The 21,956-nt window shown below is 38.8% G+C and overlaps 1 protein-coding gene across 2 annotated transcripts in view; it reads right to left on the bottom strand.

The window, feature by feature from the left end:
- Positions 1-21,956, bottom strand: part of Efr3a (EFR3 homolog A) — an 86,419-nt gene that overhangs the window by 25,788 nt on the left and 38,675 nt on the right. For both annotated transcript variants that reach the window (XM_045142747.1, XM_045142748.1), the window contains exons 5-11: positions 17,209-17,330; positions 13,660-13,809; positions 11,671-11,805; positions 7,752-7,830; positions 5,511-5,646; positions 3,515-3,676; positions 797-911 (exon numbers count right to left, since the gene is read on the bottom strand). In XM_045142747.1, coding sequence (XP_044998682.1) covers positions 797-911; positions 3,515-3,676; positions 5,511-5,646; positions 7,752-7,830; positions 11,671-11,805; positions 13,660-13,809; positions 17,209-17,330 — 899 coding nt within the window. The remainder of the gene's footprint in view (positions 1-796; positions 912-3,514; positions 3,677-5,510; positions 5,647-7,751; positions 7,831-11,670; positions 11,806-13,659; positions 13,810-17,208; positions 17,331-21,956) is intronic.

Raw genomic sequence — 21,956 nt, forward strand, 5'->3', positions numbered from 1 at the left:
ACCATTAAGCCATCTCTCCAGCCCCATTGATAATCTTTTTAAAGCAAGCAGCCTTAACCACTGTACCATCTCTTAAGACCCATAATAATCTTTTTTCTATTTATTCATTATTTGACCATTTATTGTTATGTTACCAAGATGTATTCAGCCATTATATTTATAGTTAATATTTTCTTTAAGTTACGGTGCCTTTATAGTAATTATTGTTTTAATTACACAAACTTATGGATACAGTGATACACACACGTGATGTGTATGATCAAATGTAGTACTCAGCATTTACACCTTAAGTGTTTTTAAAAAGTTCTGATGAATGCTCAATAATTGCATATATAAGGTGCAATGTGATTCTTTTTATTAAATTAGCAAAACAAAAACATTTATAAATTAAAGCTTAAGCATATCACCAAATCAAATCATTGAGGGAAACAGAGAATTCATCTTCAAAGTCACTTTCCGTTTGAGAATCCCCCAGAATGAATCAACATTCCTGGCATGCTAACATTAGTTTTAAGAGTACAGACAGGAAAGCTTTAGCCTGTCTGTGAGTGTTACACACAATGCACAGGATAAATTGTCTTCCCTCTGGTTTTAAAGATGCTGAGAAGCTGCAGGGAGCTGAAACATGACTTGGAAGACATGCAAGGATCGGCCCAACACTTAACAATCTAGAATACTAAAAATACGGCTTCCCATGGACTCTTATTACTAAGAGTTAAAAAAATTAACATTTTTCTAGGCTTAAGAAAAAGAAAACAAGACAATATTAAGTTCAGTTTACAGCATGAGAACATACCCTAGTTGGCTGATATCCAAAGTATGAGTAGACGTCCCAAAAACTGGCACTTTCCCCATAATGAACATCATGATTTCTGATCTCTGATAATCTGGGAGGTTACTTCCAAAGAATCCTGAAAATACATTAAGATACATTTCACAAACCGAAAAAGTTCATGTTTCCACATAACAGCTATGTTTTAAATTAGTTTTATTTGTTTATCTTTATTTGGTTTTTCGAGATAGGTTCGTGTTCTAGCCCAGGCTGACTAGGAATTTACTATGTAGCCTCAGGGTGGCCTTGAACTCATGGCAATTCTCCAACCTCTGTCTCCCAGGTCCTGGCGTTAAAGGTGTGTGCCACCAGGACCAGCCTTTATTTTATTTATATTTACTTGGTGTATCAGTATGTGTGTAGGTCAGATATTAGCTTCTGAGTTGGTCCCTTCCTTCTACCTCCTTTTGCTGTGTTCATGAGCTTCTTGGAAATTTTCCTGTTTCCACCTCCCTTTGCAAATTGCTTGTACTGGTATTACAGAAGCCCACCAAGATGGACATATTAGGTTGTTGCTACGGTTTTTGATGACTTAAATATCTTTAAAGGCCATTACAAATCAGGTTTGCAGTTTAACTCTGTAAAGTAATTCAACATACAGAACTCAAGTGATATTTGAAAGAAGAGGTCCTGAGATAATTTTGGTATTTAGCAAAGCTTAGGAATCAGAACTATGAGAGTAAGTCTTATTTTTCTCTGTTAGTGTTTGATCTACTCCATGTCCATTAGATATAACAAGACTTAAAAGACTAAAGTAGTCATTGCAGTAAAGAAATACAACTGCTTCATAATGTATTCCTTCTTTTTAATATATTTTTATTTATTTAAGAGAAAGAGACATGGGGGGGCAGGGAAGGGAAGGGAAGACAAAGAGACAGGGAGAGGGAAGGAGGGATAAAGACAGACACAATGGGCATGCCAAGGCCTCCAGCTAATGTAATGTGCCACATTGTGCAACTGGCTTATGGGGGGCCCTGGGGATTCAAACCTGGGTCCTTGGGCTTTGCAGGCAAGCACCTTAACCACTGAATCATCTCTCCAGCCCTATTCTTCCTTTTCTTAAATTAAGAAGGAGCCTTCAACAAGATCAGCAGTTTCTAAAGCACCTTACCTACATTGGCTGACATTGTAATTATGAACAGAAATGCCAAAGGGTCCAAAGAGGAGAATACAACAAGCAACAAAGTTCAACAAAGTCTTCTGGCTTTATTCTTTCAAGGAAGCTATCCTTTATACTCACTGACTACAGGGGTGGGGAAGGGGGAAGAAAAGGAGACCCTAAAAGACAATATCTATATTTGAGTTTCTAACATCATTCCCAAACAGAAGAAACCACAACTTCTTGGCAATCCCACTGAACAAATCTTGGTCAATGTGAACACCATAATAAATTACAACCTCGTAACATAAAGTAATTTAGCCTTCAATGCAACACTGAGTGGCAAAGGGTCATTACAGAGGGAGTGAGTGCTGAAGTTTCAAAATCATTTGTAACCATCATGGTAAGATCAGTAGAAGCAGGAATTAGGAATGATGCAAAGTCTAAGGGAACGCACAGATGAAGAGCAGAGACCAACTCAGATTGTTTGTAGAAGGGACAAAAATGGAACTCCATCACAGAGAAAAAGGATGAAAACCACCACTCAGTTATCAAAATTATTATCAGTGCACCTCAGGATGTACATCTTGCATTCGCAGTGTTCCAGCCGGGAATGCACATCTGGAATTTAATCATGAGGAGGCAATAGACTAAACCAAATCAATTTCCACCCAAATAAATGAGTAATAAAACATCAATAGAAACAAATGGAGGGGAGTTTATTTATGAGAAACGTCCATGTCACTGTAGAAATATTCCAGAATAAAGGGACTAAAGCAGGGGTGTCCCACCTATAGCTTGTAGATTGCAGGAGTGCAATATGTTTATTTGTATCTTGTACCCAAGGAAAAAATACTATTTAAAAACATTATTGGGTCAATCAGCAAAAATGAAATATGGAAGGTTGGCAAATTACAGTACTGACATTCAATCAAGTGATTGGGAAACTGGTTACATAAAAATATATCTATTTGCTAGAAAAATATACTTAAGAATTTAGTAGAAGTCCATGACCTGTGCAACTTGTTATATTTAATGATTTATAAAATGCATATATATAAAGTAATATTTCCTATATATACATACATAAATGTTCATATGCACATGGTGCATGGGGAGAGATGGAGGTGAAGCAGAGCAAATGTAAGAGCATAAGATAGTAAAGCATGAAAATAGGTAAAAGACCTAAGTCTCTATGTTCCATTTTTTTTTTTTAATTTTATTTATTTATTTATTTGAGAGCAACAGACACAGAGAGAAAGGCAGATAGAGGGAGAGAGAGAGAATGGGCACGCCAGGGCTTCCAGCCTCTGCAACCGAACTCCAGATGCGTGCGCCCCCTTGTGCATCTGGCTAACGTGGGACCTGGGGAACTGAGCCTCGAACCGGGGTCCTTAGGCTTCACAGGCAAGCGCTTAACTGCTAAGCCATCTCTCCAGCCCTCTATGTTCCATTTTTATGACTTTTTTTCAAAAATATTTCAAAGTGAAAGCCATCATTGAAAAATGCACTGTACCAGTGAAGAAGCTTATGTGAGCTGACAAATCACTGAACATGGAGGACCCGAATCACTGAACACTCACCGATTGTCTGGATGATGGCATTCTGCACGACCTTCTCATCGCTGTCTTTGGAAGTCAGGCTGGTGCTGCCCTCGGAGGCCCGCTGCACACCATTGGCTTCAAACTCAACACTGAGGCGTAAGTGCTTCAGCAGCGTGTTGAACACTTCCAGCACCGTGGGCCCTATGAAGGAGAAAGTGAGCGCACGCTCTCAGTAATGTTACCCCTGAAGGACAGTGTGAGCGCACGCTCTCATCAATGTCACCCCTGGAGGACAGAGTGAGCGCACGCTCTCAGGAATATTATCCTTGAAGGCAACTGTTCTGTCACTCAACAAATTTAGGTTACTTCTTAAATAGTCACAAGTTAATAATCGTTTATGAGCGAACCAGTTCTTTTAAAAAATGTGCGCCATATCTAAGTAACAAATTCTCTTGGTCACAGAAACAAATATTTGCTGGCTATCTAAAAATAACTCACTGTTTGACTCTAGTACAAATCATACAAAGCATGTGTGTACACAAAAGAACTGTCTAAAGCTTTCCACCAGATCATGTCTCCTCAAAATAGTATGTACTAAGAAAATATTTAACTTGTATGATAAGGCAGAATCAATAAAATTAGAATAATCTATCTCACTGCAGTAGAAATTCATTTTATACCTTCTGAAATTAAGAGAGGGATAAAATTCCCTAGTTAGGAGAAATTAGCTACTTGTCAGGTTCAACTCAACTGACTTTTCTTGCTCCTTCCCCTCCATCAGTGCATCTATCACACTCCATTTGAATTACGGGTTCCACTTCTGCAAGCTTCTCTGAAAAGAGTCATGAATAAATGACTGCATGAATGTACAGAGCTTAGCACACAATGCACAACACATTAGACATTACCAGGTGTGGTGAGTCAATATATCATCAGGGCTTAATTTCATAGTTCTTTTAAAGAATATTTTCACTTATTTGTGGAGGAGGAGGAGGAGTAAGAGAAAGGGGAGAGAAGATGGGAACAGAGAGAAAGGGAAAGAATGGGCATTCCAGGATCTCTTGCCACTGCAAAGGAACTCCACTGTACAACTAGCTAACGTAGGTACTGGGGAGTCACACCTGGGCTTGCCTGCAAGCTTTGCAAAGCTAGGACCTTTAACAGCTGGGCCATCTAATTCACTAGTTCAATATCCCACTTTCATTTCTGAGATGAACAATAAGACAAATAATAAAAAGACCATATCCAAAATATTCACCCTTATTCAACACTAAAATATTAGGATATTGCATTAGCAAATAGATTTCCACATTGATTTTTTTAAATTTTATTTATTTATTGGAGAGTGACAGAGAAAAAGGGAGGGAGGGAAGGAGAGAGAGAGTGAGAGAAAGAGGAGGGGGAGGGAGAAAGAATGGGCACACCAGGGCCTCCAGTCACTGCAAATGAGCAAAGTTGTCTTTATACTTCAGAATTAGGTGAAACTTTCTATGCACAAATTGATTACAGTGAAGGAAAACATTCACCTAAATGACTGGATCACAGTGTTAGAATTTAGAATATTTACATATATAAAATGAGATCTGTTAGAAGTGGGATCCAAATATAAACACCAAATTCACTTTAGTTTTTTATGGTCCTTACATACATACATATCCTGTGGGTAATATTACATGAGACTCTTTTGTGCCCCTGCACTGTGACCAAAACAGGGCTGGAGAGACATTATTAGCAGTTAATGTACTTGCCTGCAAAACCAAAAGACCCAGGTTTGATTGCCCAGAACCCACATAAACCAGATGCATAAAGGTGGATTTCGTTTGCAGTGGCTGCAGGCCCTGGAGCACCCATATTCTATCTCTCTCTCTCTCTCTTTCAAATACATAAATAAATTTAAAAGACCAAAGATTGTCAGGAGTGGTGGTGCATGCCTTCAGGAAAAAAAAAAAAGTCTTAAAGAGTATCTCATGTATTGTTACATCTTACTAGAAAAAAAACACTGAAATATACATAATTTTTTTTAACTGCTACTCACCTATGGAACCTTTAGCAGCAATGGCAACAGCCTCTAACAAAACTTGAATAATTCCTGCACGAACACGCGGAGAGTCCTTCTTCCGAGCATCCAGGTGTCCTAAGATCTCCTGGATCACATGGTGAGAATATTGAGCCTAAAGGAGGCAAACAGCACCGTGAGGTGTGGTAAGTCCCTGCGCTGTGGTAGAACCCCTAACAAGCACATGGACTTGAGCACCAAGTCTAAGGGGCTGGTACTTCTGAGATAGCATGAAGACACCACAACCATTCCTTTGGCAAATAAGGACAGACACTGCACAGTACTGATGATATCCCGAGTAAAGTAAGGAAGTTATAAAATGTGTCCATTTTAGTTTTTAAAAAGTAAATATGGGGGGTGGGGGTGGAGAGACAGCTTAGTGGTTAGCTTGCCTGTTGAGTCTAAGAACTGAAGTCCAACTGCCTAGGACCCATGTAAGCTAGATGCATACACAAGGTGGTACATGTGACTGTCGTTCACCTACCATGGCCGGAAGCCCTGGTGCACCCATTCTATCTGCCTTGTTTTTTTTTCTATTCTTTTTGTTTTTCTTTCTTTCTCTCTTTCTCCAATAAATAAACAAAATATTTAAAAAGTAAATATGACTAGAATTATAGTTAAGTATTTAAACACTCTAGAGACAGATAATGAAATTTTTCATTTTCTTTATATGTCTATATATTAATAATTTCAGAATAGGACATAATGATTTCAAACATAATTTTTATAATTCAATTTTGAAAATTACAGTATCTGACCCTTACTTAAAGCAGATAAATGCTAGTATGGACATCTAACAGTGCCAAATAGTCAGAATCTTAACTAGGCACAAGTCAGTATTCAAAGAAAAAAAAAAATAACAATACTTGAAAATTTTAAATCAGAGCATACAGACACGATTTTATCACAGGTAAATGAATTTCTTCAATTACAATGAATGATCTTGTTACCTAAAATAAACAAAGATCATCCAGAATAGCACTGACCACCAGTGATGCTTCTTATTTTAAATGGAATATTAAGGTTTCCTGCCCTCAACCCAATACCCACCCCAAGAGTCATGACTATTGTGGATCTGGCTATAAGACTGAAGTGCCTGGGTTCCTGAAACTTTTCTCTGCTGGCCTTTAGATAGGCCCACTGTGTTAGACAGGCTGGGTACCTGTGTCTCCTCTGCAACGGGTAGTTTTATGTTAAGAAGAAGGTGATGGATCTTCGTACTAAGAATTTTTTCAGCCATAATGAACAAAGGCAGGTTGTTTTCTAGAAAATTTCATATTCAGTTAATGAAATCAGTCTTAGGAAAGCAAATACTGCATGCTTTCTCTGTGTTTTGGGTCTTAGAATTTATCTTGATATGTAATAATATCATATGCATACAGATAACAAAAACAGAAGTGAGACTACGTAAGAGAACAGAGGGGGCAGCTGGAAGGGTGAGAAAGTGGAGGGGATAATTGTTCTTCCAGAAACAGCTGTCCCCTACTCATGATAACTACTCTACTCAAAGCTATGAAGACTGTTCAGTCTCTATCAGCATAGCAGATTTCATCTCTAAGTATTTTTGACACTTCTTTCAAAATATATGGTCATTTTATTAACATTCTAAACTAAAAACCAAGTTTGTGTTTTCACATTTGCTTTCAATAGAGGAAAAAGTGCACGTTGTTAATATGGGAACCTTGTTAACATTATTAAGAACATAGCTACTTAGTTTATTATCCAACCAGGACACTTTAGTCAATAAGGGTGAAGCAAACCAGGGCATATGCTCATTCCACTTATAAAGAATCAGGCAAAAATAAAGTAGGGTATAAAAAGAATGTAAACTGAAAGAATCAAGTTACAGCATGAGAAACTGAACTCATCCCTCTTATTAAATGTTTTCTTTCATCCTGGAAAATAAACAGCAAATGAGACAAGATATAAATGAAGAACCTGTTTCATGTCCTACAGTTTTCTTTTCTTCTTACTCCCCACCCCCTTTGGTATTCTGAGGTAGGGTTTTACTCTAGCCCAGGCTGACCTGGAATTGGAATTCACTCTGTAGTCTCAGGGTAGCCTTGACCTCACAACTCTCCTACCTCTGCCTCCGGAATGCTGGGATTAAAGGCGTGTGCCACCATAATCAGCTTGTCCTATAGTTTTCTATTTGGTGATATGCTGTCTATACGGAATGAAGCTGATTTGTATAAAGATGATAAACAGTTAATGTCTTACCTGAATAGAATACATTATAATTTTAAAGCAGTGAACTGCAAATTCATTAGGATCCCACAGTTTGTGATGATCTAAATGCCTGTAAGTAACAATTAAAAATTAAGAATTTTAGTTTTTTTTTCAATTTTTATTTATTTATTTGACAGAGAAAGGGAGGGAGAGAGGAAGGGACAGAGGGGGAGGGATGGAGGGAAGGACCAAGGGAGGAAGGAAGGAAGAGGGGGAGAGAGGGAGGGAAGGAGGGAGAGAGAATGAACATGCCAGGGCCTCCAGCCACTGCAAACGAACTCCAGACACATGTGCCCCTTGTATATCTGGCTAGCGTGGGTCCTGAGGAATCGAACCAGGGTCCTTTGGCTTTGCAGGTAAACACCATAACTGTTAACCCATCCCTCCAGTCCCTCAGGTTTTTATTATATCTTCGTCCTTCAAACCTTCAATGAGAAAAACTTAACAGAAGAGTATCTAAAAGAAAATCCTATTTCTTTTAAAGGCCATGTCTTGTCACAAAACAAGTACTAAACACACATAAGACCTTAAGTAAGTATATGAAGTAGCAAGAAAGTCCCTCAGCCCAACTGCATGGTACAAGCACCTACTAAGGTGACAGCAGACAGTGCTGGGACCCTGTCTCCAATCCCATGCCTCACTGAGTGCTGCCGAGCATCCCAGACACAGGAGGCTCCAGGCAAAGGTTACACAGGCTGTAAGTTCAGATCAGAGATCCCAGCACAGCTCAGTACCTGGAAGATGAGACCTCTAAGGAATCTGAAGAAGATACTGTCAAGAAGCTTGCCTACTTTATCTGGCCTCTGAAGGAAGCCATGGGAACCAAGCCTTTTCTGAAACTTCAACCACACATGCAGCGGGGAGGAGGAAGCCAGAGGCAGGTAGGCAGATTCTCATTGCAAAGAGGTTTAAGAAGAACTGGAAACAGGAGAGGAAAAGCCTTTCCAAATATTGTTTCCCTTTACAAAAGGCTCATTTCCCTAAACTAGTGGCTCCCATTCATGTTTCTAGACAACATGCCTCAAAATCACTTGGAAGTTTGGTTAAAAACCAATGAAGAAATGATACAAACAAACAAAAAAATAGACTTTTGTCTCTGCTGAACTTCAGCAAGCACTGTCCATGTGTTTGGGTCCTATGACTTTATGCATAATATGCACTGGCCTAGCTTTATATACACAGGTTATTATGTAGGAAGTACTGCAAAGTAGGCATAGGTTCACTGATTGAGGGTCACCTATGCACAGGACCAAAAGTTAGGGCTAAAAACTAAACCTGCTGAAATGTGCAGAAGAAAACCAGGCCAGTACATAAAATTCTCATACCAGGGCTGATCACTCGACATGTTTAGTTTGAACACAAGCTTTTCATCCCATGCTACCATTCAATTCTTAACACAGTCTTATAAAGAATTTTATTACTGCAACCACCTACCAGACTGTCCCTGGTTCAAATCTGTCCTTTATGCACTGTCTAACATGTGCAAAGGGCGAGTCTGTGCATTTTACAATTTGAAGCTAAGATTTCCCCTAATTATTTACAGACTTATGACTACTGGGGCTGGAGAGATGGTTCAGTCTTTAAAGCACTTCCCTGCAAAGCCTAAGGACCTGAGTGTGATTCCCCAGTACCCATATAAAGCCAGATACAGAAGGTGGCACATGCATCTGGAGTTCATTTGCAGTGGCTAGAGGCCTGGTGTGCCCATATACATTCTCTCTCTCACCCTATCTAGCTATCTGCCTCTCACTTGCAAATAAATAAAACATTAATTTTAAAAAAGGATCATTAAGAGACACACCTCTTATTTCTTGAGGGTGCTTCTAGGAAGGAATGAAAGGAGGAGGGAGGGAGCCCTTCCCCAGAGTGGGAGCCTGTCTGGTGGTGGGCTACATATAATGATGCCCCACCAGTGCACAGGCCTTTCCTTGGCTGCCCATGCCACTTATTGGTGTGCACATATGCCCAGCTTCTGCCACCTGTACTTCCTCATTGGCAGAACACAGCTTCCTCAGCTTTGCAACATGGAATGAGGAACAATAGCTCTCTAGGAACTCTCCAGGTCTGAGTGCCAGACTGGGACTGCTGAGGCATTTTGACTCGTGGCCTGAGCAATTACTGGGTTCTCAGATTGTCCTGCCTGCAGACGGCTATTGTCCAACTGCTCAGCCCATATCCTATAAGCTAATTTAATACATCTCCCTTATCATATAGACTCATTCCATTAGTTCTATTCCTCTAGATAACCCTGACTAATACAAGGCTTAAATATAAAATGTTTACCTATTACTGATACTTTATTTGTAGAGGGCATTTAACATTTAGTTACTAGTTGAATAGTTTATAACTACATAATATTTAGCTAACATATTACTTAATTAACACATGATCAGGATTTAAGTTATCTACTATGCAGAAAAGAATTATTCAATTAATTAAAATTACTCAATTCAACTTGATAACAACTATCTTACAGGCTGGCAGACTGGAGTTCTATTACATTAGTATATCTGGACATTAGGCAAAAAACTGCTTTTACTATATTCCATATAATACTGATGTTTTAGTAACATTTCCCCAAGCCCACAGGGTCTTTAAACGATAGATCTTATGTGGTTGGGAGGAGGGAAGGCCTTAAGTTGTATTGCAAATACAGTGATTCTCAGTTTTTAATATTATTTTGTGACCTATCAATTCCTGTATTTAAAGGATATCTTTGAACTCTGTTAAAAATATCTGCCCTAAGAAAAGAATTCTGGATGCTACACACAGAATATTCTAATATATGCTAAATCCATTATTGTAGTCAGAAGGCAAAAGGATATGGTGAACTTCAACAAGAGAAAGACCAGCACAAAAGTCTAGCAGTTACATAGACTACATAGTAACCCTAACTTCCATTTGATGACTGAGCTTAACATAAGCTTAACAAGGCTTGTAAGATGTTACACAGAGTCTCAAGATTTACGAATAGTCTGGAGGACAGACAGCCTGTGAGGACCACCGAGACATTTAATACTCTTGTTCTTGTCAGGCCCTCACTGGAAGACTTATTTAGAGAAGTGAAGAGGCTCTACAGTGGCCAGGCTGGGGAGAAGAATGAAGGAAGGAGGAGGGGAGAAGAGGAAGAGTAAAGGAGGAGAGTGAAATAAAGAAAGCTGCTTGCTAAGTGAAAGAAAATGGCTGAGGTGGGAGGGACTGGTCATAGCCAGTAAAACAATATATATCACTTTAAATATCTCCCTGCAAATATGCATTTTACAGTCTGTAAGGAGATACTCATGCTAAATGACAGATAGGATAGAAAGCACATTATAATTCATATTTAAGGGAAAAAAAACTAGACAAATGGTTCAACCAATGCCCAAACATATAATGCCTTATGTTCCATTGGCTCTAGTAATAACTAACTCATAAAAGTAAAAAAAAAAAAAAAAAGTTTAAACCCATTACGTTCTATGCTAAGAACAATTTAAAAACAAGTAAAAAAGTATCTATCCCCTGTAAAAAATTACCTGACGGGTAGAGAGACGGCTCAGTCAAATAGTTGCCTTGCCAAATATGAGGAACTGAATTTACTCATGTGAAAAAGCCAACAATGGTGGTGTGCACCTGTAACCTCAATTGTGGGAAAGCAGAGGAAGACAAGGGGATCCCTGGGGCTCGCAGCCCAGCCAGTTGAGCCTACTTGGCAAGCTCCAGGCCAGTAAGAGACAGAGGAACATCATCTAAGGCTGTTCTGTGGTCTCAACACAAACACATGCATATGCGCGCGTACACACACACACACACACACACACACACACACACACACACGGGGAGGAGGGGGAGAAACACAGAGAGGGAGGGAGAGAGAGAGAGCAGTACATGACTAGTACAGCAAAGTCACAAATAACTAGAAACTACTCACGCAAAAACAGGCCTAACAGCATTATTCATATTCCCAAAAGTCGCTCTGCCCAGCAGTTCTCTGAAACAGTTCTCAGCAAGCACAGCTGGGTTCTCTTCTTTGTCCACTGCAGGAGAAGAAGGCGGGCCCAGGCGACTGAAAGAGAAAGAAGCCCAATGCAAGAATTTCAATGTTAGCTCTAACAGTTCAACAGAATGCACTTTGTGATAAATGTTGAATTTTTTTTTCATTTTATCTGCAAACAACATTAAAGCTTAATTGTAACTTCACACAGTACCAACAATAATCTTTCAAACAGGGGAACTAAATTCAGCCAGGAAGCGCACTAATGGAACGGCCTCTACAAGAAAGCCCTTGGCAGCAGCTACTTGTTTGCTCTCACACGGCTACTCCCTATTGCACCAAAGTCTTAGTGAGCACACGGGGTCCAGAGAGACCATCACAGGTACCCCACGCCCACTGTATCTGAACACAAAGAAAACGAGCTGGAAACAGTGGCACAGCCTGTGCACTAAGAATTCTAAAAACTAGTAAGAACATCTGCAGGAGATGCTTCCAGTGAACAGTACTTCTTTTGTTCATATACTGAGACACTGTTTTATTCTAACTATAATGCAATAATAATATAAAAGCACATTTGTGGAACTGGGATTACACCATGAAACAATGCAATTTAAAACTGGGTAACCTATGGTCTGTTTCCTATCGTGCCACTGCCCAACCAGCTAGTGGTTTTTACATAGTACATAGGAAAATGTTAAGCCTTCGCTACAGTACCAGGAATAAAAAGTAGATATGTATCTGTATTAGATGTATGTACATAATATATATCAAATTTCATGGGTTTTTTTGCTTTTGTTTTCTGAGAGAGGGTCTCAGTCTAGCTCAGGCTGACCTGGAATTCACTATGTAGTCTCAGGGTGGCCTCAAACTCTCAGTGATCCATCTACTTCTGCCTCCTGAGTGATGGGATTAAAGGTGTGTGCCACCACATCTAGCAAATTTCATGCTTTTAGGGAAGTTTTACAAAGCTAGTCACACCTAGGGATTAAGCACAAGTCCTTTCTATAATTAGCATAAATTTAAATGAATAAATATGTGCTGTCAGAAGATTATCAACCATAGCTCATTTCTAAAACAACTTTATTTTGATCCTATACCTACAATCATTGAAGTTACAAATAAAATTGAGTATTTAAACCAGGCGTGGTAGCACACACCTTTAATCCCAGCGCTCAGGAGGCAGAGGTAGGAGGATCACCATGAGTTCAAGACTACATAGTGAATTCCAGGTCAGCTTGGGCAAGAGTGAGATCCTACCTCAAAAAAAATAAAAATAACAAGGCCAGAATCATAGGGCAAAGAGCTTGTGCAGCAGACTTGCACATTATCTCTGAGTAGTACAACAGACATGTGGAGGAATGCTTGCTCTGGCACTTGGAAAAGGAGACTAGGGTATACCATTCCAGGTTCTCCTGAACATTGCAGGGGAAAAAAGAAACTAGCATATATTCAAAGCCAATATTCCATTCAAAATATCTTACAGAAATGAGTCAGAAAGTGTCTATCTTTGTCTTGAAAAAATATATATAACAAACAGCAATTACTATTATTTTCATTTTGGTTGGTTTTAACTCCTATGGAAATGCATGCTGGATCTCTACGGAATAACAGTTCAGATATAATTTCTGTTTTTCACAGTTGCAACTTTAATGTTAACTAAAATAATCTGGGATAAGCAGTAATGAAGTATAAATTCATTCTATAAGAAACTGAGGGCCTCACTGTAGAAATAACATTTCATGTCTAGTAAGTCATATAAGATGGTTACAAATTAATAATTCCAGGAAAGTATTATACTTTTAAACCTGCTTAAGTTAATGAGGCTACCCCTTACATAATCAAAGGAACAGAGCGGTTTTATCCTAGCAAGCATAGGTAATATATGCAAAAGTTGCATGCCTCAAGTCTAATGACCTTATTCAATACCTGTCAACTTCTTCTATCTTCTGCATATTAAACAAAAGGGAAGGAACAATCTTATCCATATGCTGTGGTTCCCAGATGGTAGCCTGGAGTTCATCATTAACAGTTTTGCGAACCACACCTTGAATACCTCTTATTCCAGCAATTCGGATTCTATACAGATGAAAAATATGACCCAAGATAAAAGGTTAAACAATTGTTCATAGATCTGAGAGAATGCTGACATTGTTCTCTGGACAATAAAATATCTTAAAAAAGCATAAGTGTAAGAAATTACAATACCAAAAATCTAAACCAGGCAAGTATCAGATTTAAAATTTAAAAGGCTGAAAATACAAAAACATATAGTGCACATATTTTCAATAAGCAAAGGTTTTCCTAAGATGATGACAACACTTTCACAGGCAGAACCTCAAGCATAAGTGAGTGAGCAGAGCAGCTCTGTGTTTCTTTTGCCTTCCCCAGAGCTAAATATCACTTAGGAAAGAAGAGAAGCCACTTCTTTTACAAGAGACATGTGATCTAGAAAGAATCATGAAACATTATCAAGGCCACACTATCCAGTTCATTGTCTCCCATTTCCTCAGAAAAGCTCTTCCTCACTGTCCTTGGGAAGAAAAGAAAGCTGTGTGTGTTCAATATAAGATATGCCAAGGAAACAGTAGCAGAAGGATGAAATTTCAAGCAGCTAACATCTTTGTCTCACAAGGCATTCCTTCCAGCCAAACTGCCTCCTTTTGCTCTGTTGTCACTGCCTACCCCAAATACTCAACAACTGAAGTTTTATTAGGTTTACCCAATCCTGTTTTCCAGAAACTATCAATTGGTGTAAAGACTAGAAAGCAGGAAGGAAGGAGTCACAGTACTGTACAAAGCATGGGGACACAACATAGGAATCTAGAACAGCACAGTAATCACAGAACAGGATGCCTGGAAGACATGAAGACAAGCATTGCTAATTTCAAAGCTGTCGACAGGATGCTTCTGAAACAGAGGGAGCGCACTGATCATGCTAGGCAAATGCAACATTTCCCCCAAGGGTCATGTCTTTACACACCTGCTGTTATAAGGACAAGGGGGCACAGAGCACAATTTCCTGAGTAGCAGCATTGTGATGCTCTTGTTGGGGGGGGGGGCCATACAGTGCATGCCACTGACCAAGAGCCACTTCAGCTACATAGCTGGCATCTGATTCGGATCTTACATCTAGACTCCACAGCACATTCTACTCATGGCCCTCAATGCAGAACTACAGTTTCCTCATCGGTGAAACAGAACATGCACATAGTCTCCAGCTTAAGAATGCTGCAGAGTCAGGAGATAATTCATACAGTGTCTGAATAAGAGCCAGCTCACAATATTCAACCAATGTGCGTTCTTGCTGGCATTGTAAAAGTAAGGCGAATGACCCTTCCCATTGTATTTGAAAAGTCACGAGGAAACTGGATTCAGAGCCAAAGACTATGGTTTGCAAAGTTTGGCATCCACTTCTCCAAAGGCAGTATTAAAAACAAAACAAAACAAAACAAAAAAAAACCTTAATAATTCCCAACCTTATAACCCACTGCCAAAGTTAAGTTCCACATGACTATGGATCTAGAGTGAAACCTGAAGGTGGATATAAAACACACTGGAAGAAAATGACATGGGATTTTACTTAAAGTGACGAAAAGAAAAACTGCACCTATCTTTAGAATTGTAATCAGCTCAGCTGTTTCAGAGGCAAAATAAAGACTGGCATGCTCCAACTTCAGATATTGTATAGCACTGGAAGATCTAGAAGTAGGAAAAAGTAGCACAGACCCTTCCATATGTACATGAAATACTGCAAATTGCTTTTCTAATATTCAAAAGATCTGCTGGTGTGGTGGTGCATGCCTTTAATCCTAGCACTTGGACAGCAGAGCTAGGAGAATCCCTGAGAGTTGGAGGCCACCCTGAGACTACATAGTGAATTCTAGGTCAGCCTGGGCTAGAGCAAGACCCCACCTCAAAAAACTAAAAGATCTGCACGACCCATTTACATCAACAAGGAGGGTCCAATGGGAGGGGGTAGTTCATAGATGAGCCTAAACAATGGTACCAAACTGCCTGTATTTGCTGAAAACTAATAAATTAAATTAAAAAAAAAACAAACTAAAAGATCCATCACTAGGAGGAGACAGATGCTTAAAGTAATTTACAGTTGAATTACTTAAACACAGCCTTTCATAAATGTTATGGTTAAAAACATTCATTTTAAAATTTCCTTTAGGATGTAAAAAAGGGAATTATTGGTGACTGAGATGAATAGGAAATTATAAGACAATTCTAGTATCCTTATTTCAAAGGTGTCACATACTGTGACAAAAAATAACAGGACTCCCAATGGCTTTTACTGTAATGAAGAAAAATGAAATGAAGAGTCAGACAAAAATAAATTGTATCTGAAAATCACTATCAAAATAACTCTCAGCTTTCCTTCTTCCTCCAGGTTACAGTAACCCTCACATTTGTTCACATTTTTATAAACCAACACTATAGCCTACAAACTCTAGCTAAAACCTAATTGTATTTCTAGACATTCCCATATTTGTTGTGAAAGAAAATAAATAAAAATTTTAAATGTGCTAAATCTTAAACTTCCACAAACAGAACTCTCTGAATTCAGGCTGATTTCCTTTGTTTGAGGCATATTAGTAATTCTCAAACTTCAGAGCTTAAAGTCAAATTTTCTCATTTTCCATATAGATAATCAACCTATAGACTGTTTTCAGATCAGAATTCAATTCAAGATTTTTACTAGGATGTATCCACAAGAAATGTTTTAAATGCCCAAGTCAGTTGTCAGGACAAACCTGGTGACAATGATTCACTGGTGCAACTCATCTGTTCAGAGCGGGCTTGAGAGCCTCCTTATGTGAACAGCAGTATTCATGTACTCTGTGTTCTCAAAACAAAGCCCCTGCCCTCCTGGAGTTTATATTCCAGAGTGAGAAACAGAGATAGAAGGACCAGAGTGATGGCTCAGTGGCTTACTTGGACTGATAGCCTAGGATCCAATCCCCAGGACCCACGTAAAGCCAGATACACTGAGTAGTGCATGCCTCTGGAGAGTGGTTGCAATAGCAGAAGGCCCTGGAGTATCCATTCATATTTTCTTTCTCCTTGCAAATAAATAGAAATATATGAACATTGGTTGTGTAAAGTAGCATGTGAAGGAAAATCTGGACAAAATGAAGTGAGAAGTCATGTGTCTACTGGGAATTGTTCTAGCCAGAGAAGCCTATGTATGTCCAAAGGCCCAGAAGAGGAGCATACCTTGAGTGTCAAGGATATCACGTGGCTTTCAGAGAGGGAAGAAATGAGACGGGCAGAGTGAGACAAGCATGAAGAACATTGAATCTCAGCTGCTTTTGTGCAACTTCAGTTGGCTGGTCTACTTTCTAACAGCAACAGGAAGGGATGTTTCATGTGCTCTGATAATCACTGGGTGATATGTAAACATAGCACTCATCTATAAGTTCCTCTACATATTACTCAGGAGAAATCATGAAGTCAAACAATACATACTCAGTTCGTATTTCTGGATCACTATGACAGGAATGACACATGGCACTGAATCGAGATACAAAAAAGTCATAACGTCTGTGATAGGACGGTGTATCTTCTTCAATGTTGGCAAATTTGACAAACTAAAAAACAAAATAACAATACAAACAATATACATCACCCTTTTGAAAGTAAGGAACAAACCCATTTACACCCTGTAAACATAAACGAACAACATTCAAGAAAGAAGCAGATGGAATCCATGTAACACCAAGTACTGTGCATATGCACAAGGAAATTGTTAATAATGAACTTCGGGAAAACCAAGAACAGAGCGTTCCACACCTTGCAGAGCGCCTGCAGCCCACCTCGCTTGAGCAAGCATGCGCTCCAGGAGAGGTCGTGCTCCAGAACGCTTCTCTGCTCCCTCCTCTGTGACAGGAACAAGCTCTGCTGGAGTCTAATCTCTACAGAATGGTATGGTTTCTCTTTTCTTTTTGAGACAAGGCGTCAGTAGGTAACACAGGCTGGCCGCAAAATCAAGATTATCCTGCCTGAGCCTCCCCAAAGCCAGGATTACAGGCCGCCCTGACATCATCACCTTGTCTTACAGCACTCCTACTCATTACAGGATTTATTACATCTGTTTACCAAGTGGCTTACAGCAGCAAACGTTAATTTCCATTTGTTCACATAAACAGCTTCTAGGATACAGATATAGATACGGCTTTAAAATGCTATGGCTAAAATATGTATTCAACCACAGCATCAGATAACTAGAATTATTGATCTCCAGTGGAAACAAAGCTGAAAGATATACACAATAAATTTGAAAAAAAAAAAAACCTTTAATTTGGCTAGAACTGTTTTTACATGGTTTGTATTACATAGAAAAGAGCACAGAGACTGTTCCTGCCTCAGAATAAACTAATGGGTTACTATTCTGAATGACACTATGTGTTACGTGTTTTCACATTGAGTCCTGAGTTCTTTCTCATTGTTCTAACTCCTACAAGAGAATGTCAATTCACTACTCATATATAGACAAGAACACTGAAGGTCAGGGGTTGAATCAAATGATCAAACTGGTAACAGGAATGATGAAACTGACATAGGAGTTCAGGATTTGACTCCAATACCCCAGACTCTTATACTACACACTGACTATACTATACTAACAGTTTTAGAAAACATCAAACTAAACGTGAATGCATATTTTTCATAAAAATAAACCACTAATGATGGGAGAATGCTCATAAAATTGAAATGAAATAAAACACAATAAAATCTATATACATAATGTTCCCCATCATTTATTGCTTTGAATTTTCCAGACGTGTAATAAACCTGTATTACTTTTAATATTAAAAAAGAGAAATAAAAGTGGCCATTAAAATCTCCAATGTTCAAGAGAGTTTTTAGAAGAAAAACACCTTAATTCTCTGGCCATTTACTGGAGGAGACTTACCTGGGTAACTGTTTACGGCAGCAGCTACCCCTTCCCTTGAGCACAATGAACAACAGAATACAAAATAGGGAGCTCTGCTCTAGAGGAACCTGGACAGTTTGTGTAAAAGTTCGAATTCCCTGAACTCTGAACATTCTCTAATGCTAACTTCTAAATCCACTAAGGTCTCTGCTAAAATACTTCAATAAAAAGACACTGTTTCAGACTTAGCACATGTAGGAAGGGAGAAACGAGATGGCACTGAGCAGATTATGAGCAGACTGGGAGATGGATTCGGGTTTGCTCCCTGGGTGGGGCCCCTGTGAGAGGCACAAACTTATAGCACTGGAGAGGCCCACGCAAGAGCCAGTCAGCACAGTTCTTTGAATACAGTAAACAGGCAATACAAAGTTAGCTCTATTTCTTTCTGCATCAAAATATAAATGGGGATAAGGAGGAGACTAAGGATGGTATAAACATAGCTATTTACACACTGAGTATGTATGTAACTAATAAAGAAGAAAATATAAATAGGAATCTGATATGTTTAAAAAGGCACAAAAAGGCCATAATGCAATCTCCAGCCTCAGGATTTCACACCAAAAGCACTATTAAAATCCTGTGCTGGTGTTTGCTGTAGAGACTACCCTGTGTACTACTAGATATTAGGTGGTATCTCCAGCCTCCTGGATTCCATTTACACTCCAGTTTCCACTGAATACATCAAATGTTCTCAAACATTTGTTAAACATACAGGGACTGGAGGGACAAAAAAGTGGCTGTGAGGACCATGGCTTTACCTTAAAGAATGGTTTCATGCACTATTCTCTGTGAACTGTTAACAATATTTAAAGAAAATGATTAAGATTGGCAACAAGGCTTGAAAACAGTGACGAGGTTTAAACAAAGAAAGGAGAAAGAAAAATGAAACCAATCTCAACTTTCCCTAATTTCTCATTCCACAAAACTGATGGTACATTTGTATTGGAAGTGTACCAACTTGGGGGAAGAAATAGGATGGAATTCCTAGTACATACAGCAAGTTATATAGCTGCAATTCCTCATATATAAACAAGGAATATTATTTCCAACTTTATGCAATATATACAAAAAGCCTTGCACACATCCTATTTTAATTTATATATACATGTCTCCCTCCCCCTCTCCCTCCCCCCCCCCCCCCGTGTGTGTGTGCATGTGTGTGTGTGTAGTTTTGGGCATACTCAGTGTATAAATAGCACATGTTGGTACCATCCTTACCCTCATCCTTGTCCCCTCTCCAGAGGGACCCTCCTCCTTAGAGAAGCCAGTCATCCCCATGGGGATTGTATGTTGTGCATTGTGGGGGCAGCCTTCAGTTATGGGGAAGAGGTAGTGTGTCTGTGTGTAATGTCCCAACTTGTGGCTCTAACAATCTTTCTGCCCCCTCTTCCACGAATTTCCCTGAGCCAAGTTGGGTTCACATAGGTCTACTTCAGTGATGGGTTCTTGGAAACCTCTGTGTATCTCCATCTCTGATTTGGCAGGAGTTGAGTGTCCTCTGGCACACACCCTATTTTACCTCTTAAAAAAGAAAAATAAAAACCTAGAAGTTGCAATGTTAACATTTACAATAATGGCATACTTGTTTATAACCAGTAGAATGAGCATCCCTTACTTATAATTTTGGGAACCAGGGTGCTTCAGGTTTCAGACTTATTCAGATGATGGAAGACAATGCATGGGATATTTGGCTCAAATTTATGACTATGGTTAATCTTGAAATCCTAATAAAGATCAAAAAGGTGTGAGTTTTGGTGCACTTCTGGTTTCAGACTAGAGATGCTCAAACTATGTATGTATATTAGTATTTATTGATACTTATATTTCTTATTATTGTACCTAGGTCAGTGTATATATAGGCATATGGCATTACCTTCTATAGTTATCCATTTGTAACAGTTTATAATAAAAAGGTAAAAATAACAATTTCCTAGCACAGAGGAGAATCTAAATGAATTACATCTATTGTCATGCAGATTGACACTGGCATAGAAAGACAAATGTCAATGAATTAAAATACAAAGATTATCAATAAACATTTAATCAATACCCATCATATTTAGGAATATGAGGCATAGTATTACTACAAAACCACGACTTTCAAGGAATACTACGTAAATAGTATTATTGGTCAAGATAATTTTACATTTGATTTAATAAATCCACTTAAAAGTATATTACTGGTCTTTTGCCCAAATGACTCATGAAACTAATTCTAATGGCACTGCTGGCTGAAAGTAAAGAAATTTCTGGAAAAATACACCCTTACACCCCCACCCAAACCTATTAAACCATGTTCTCTAAACTGTCCTTGTCTTAATTATATAGGAAATTGGAAAAGCCTTCAGTAGAAAACATGCCTGAACGTAAACCCATCATATCTTAATTTTAATTAACTTAATTTTATCTGGAAATATTCAATATTTTCTTCTGAAATAAATGGATAAAATCGTTTTAAGGTTTCCTAATAAGGATTGTAGTCAAATACTCTCTTGCTTTTTTTTTAAACAGCCGACTACTCCCAGGAATAATAAATAACTACCAGTGCCATGTACTAAGTGCTTCATATGCTCTATCATTTACTGGTCTTACCAGACTGGAACTATAATTACCCTTCCTTTTACAGACAAAAAACTGAGGCAAAAGGAGGGTAAATAACTCGCCCAAGCTATATAGCTGAGGTGCAGGCATAATTCAAACCAAGATAGGAAAAGACTCCGGAATCCGTGCTGCAGTCAATACCTACACTTCTCCTTATGTCAGAAAATAATCAACCATAAGCAATTGCAAGTGATATGCAGTTCTGGTGATTGTTGGCAAAAATACAGATGGAAACAGTATCCATGTAGGCTGAGTACCTTGAAGTTTTTCAGGAGAACTGAAATTATAAAATGAAGCTAAAGAAAAAGCCATCACTGTATTTTATTTTCCTTTGCAATAACATTTCCATTCCTTCTTTGAAAACTATGCATGGTTCAGGACAGAAGAAAATGAGTGCAGTTAGCTGGAACAATTCCAAAGTCATTTAAGGAGGAGTGAAGACACAAATGCTTCTGCCCAGACCAAGTGCTGGGGGAGGAAGAAAGAGCAGTCTGTCAACAAGCAGTACATTGGGACACTTGAAAGTCCACATGCACTATATACATGAAACTGAAGCCTTGACTTCAACCACACAATACAACTGAACAAGTAACAGAATGAACTATACAACTCTTAAAGGAAATCACAGGCAGGACTAAGTCTTGATGATCTTCCATGAGACAACGGTTTCTTAAACACG

Source organism: Jaculus jaculus, chromosome 2 (genome assembly GCF_020740685.1).
Source record: "Jaculus jaculus isolate mJacJac1 chromosome 2, mJacJac1.mat.Y.cur, whole genome shotgun sequence".
Taxonomy (NCBI): domain Eukaryota; kingdom Metazoa; phylum Chordata; class Mammalia; order Rodentia; family Dipodidae; genus Jaculus; species Jaculus jaculus.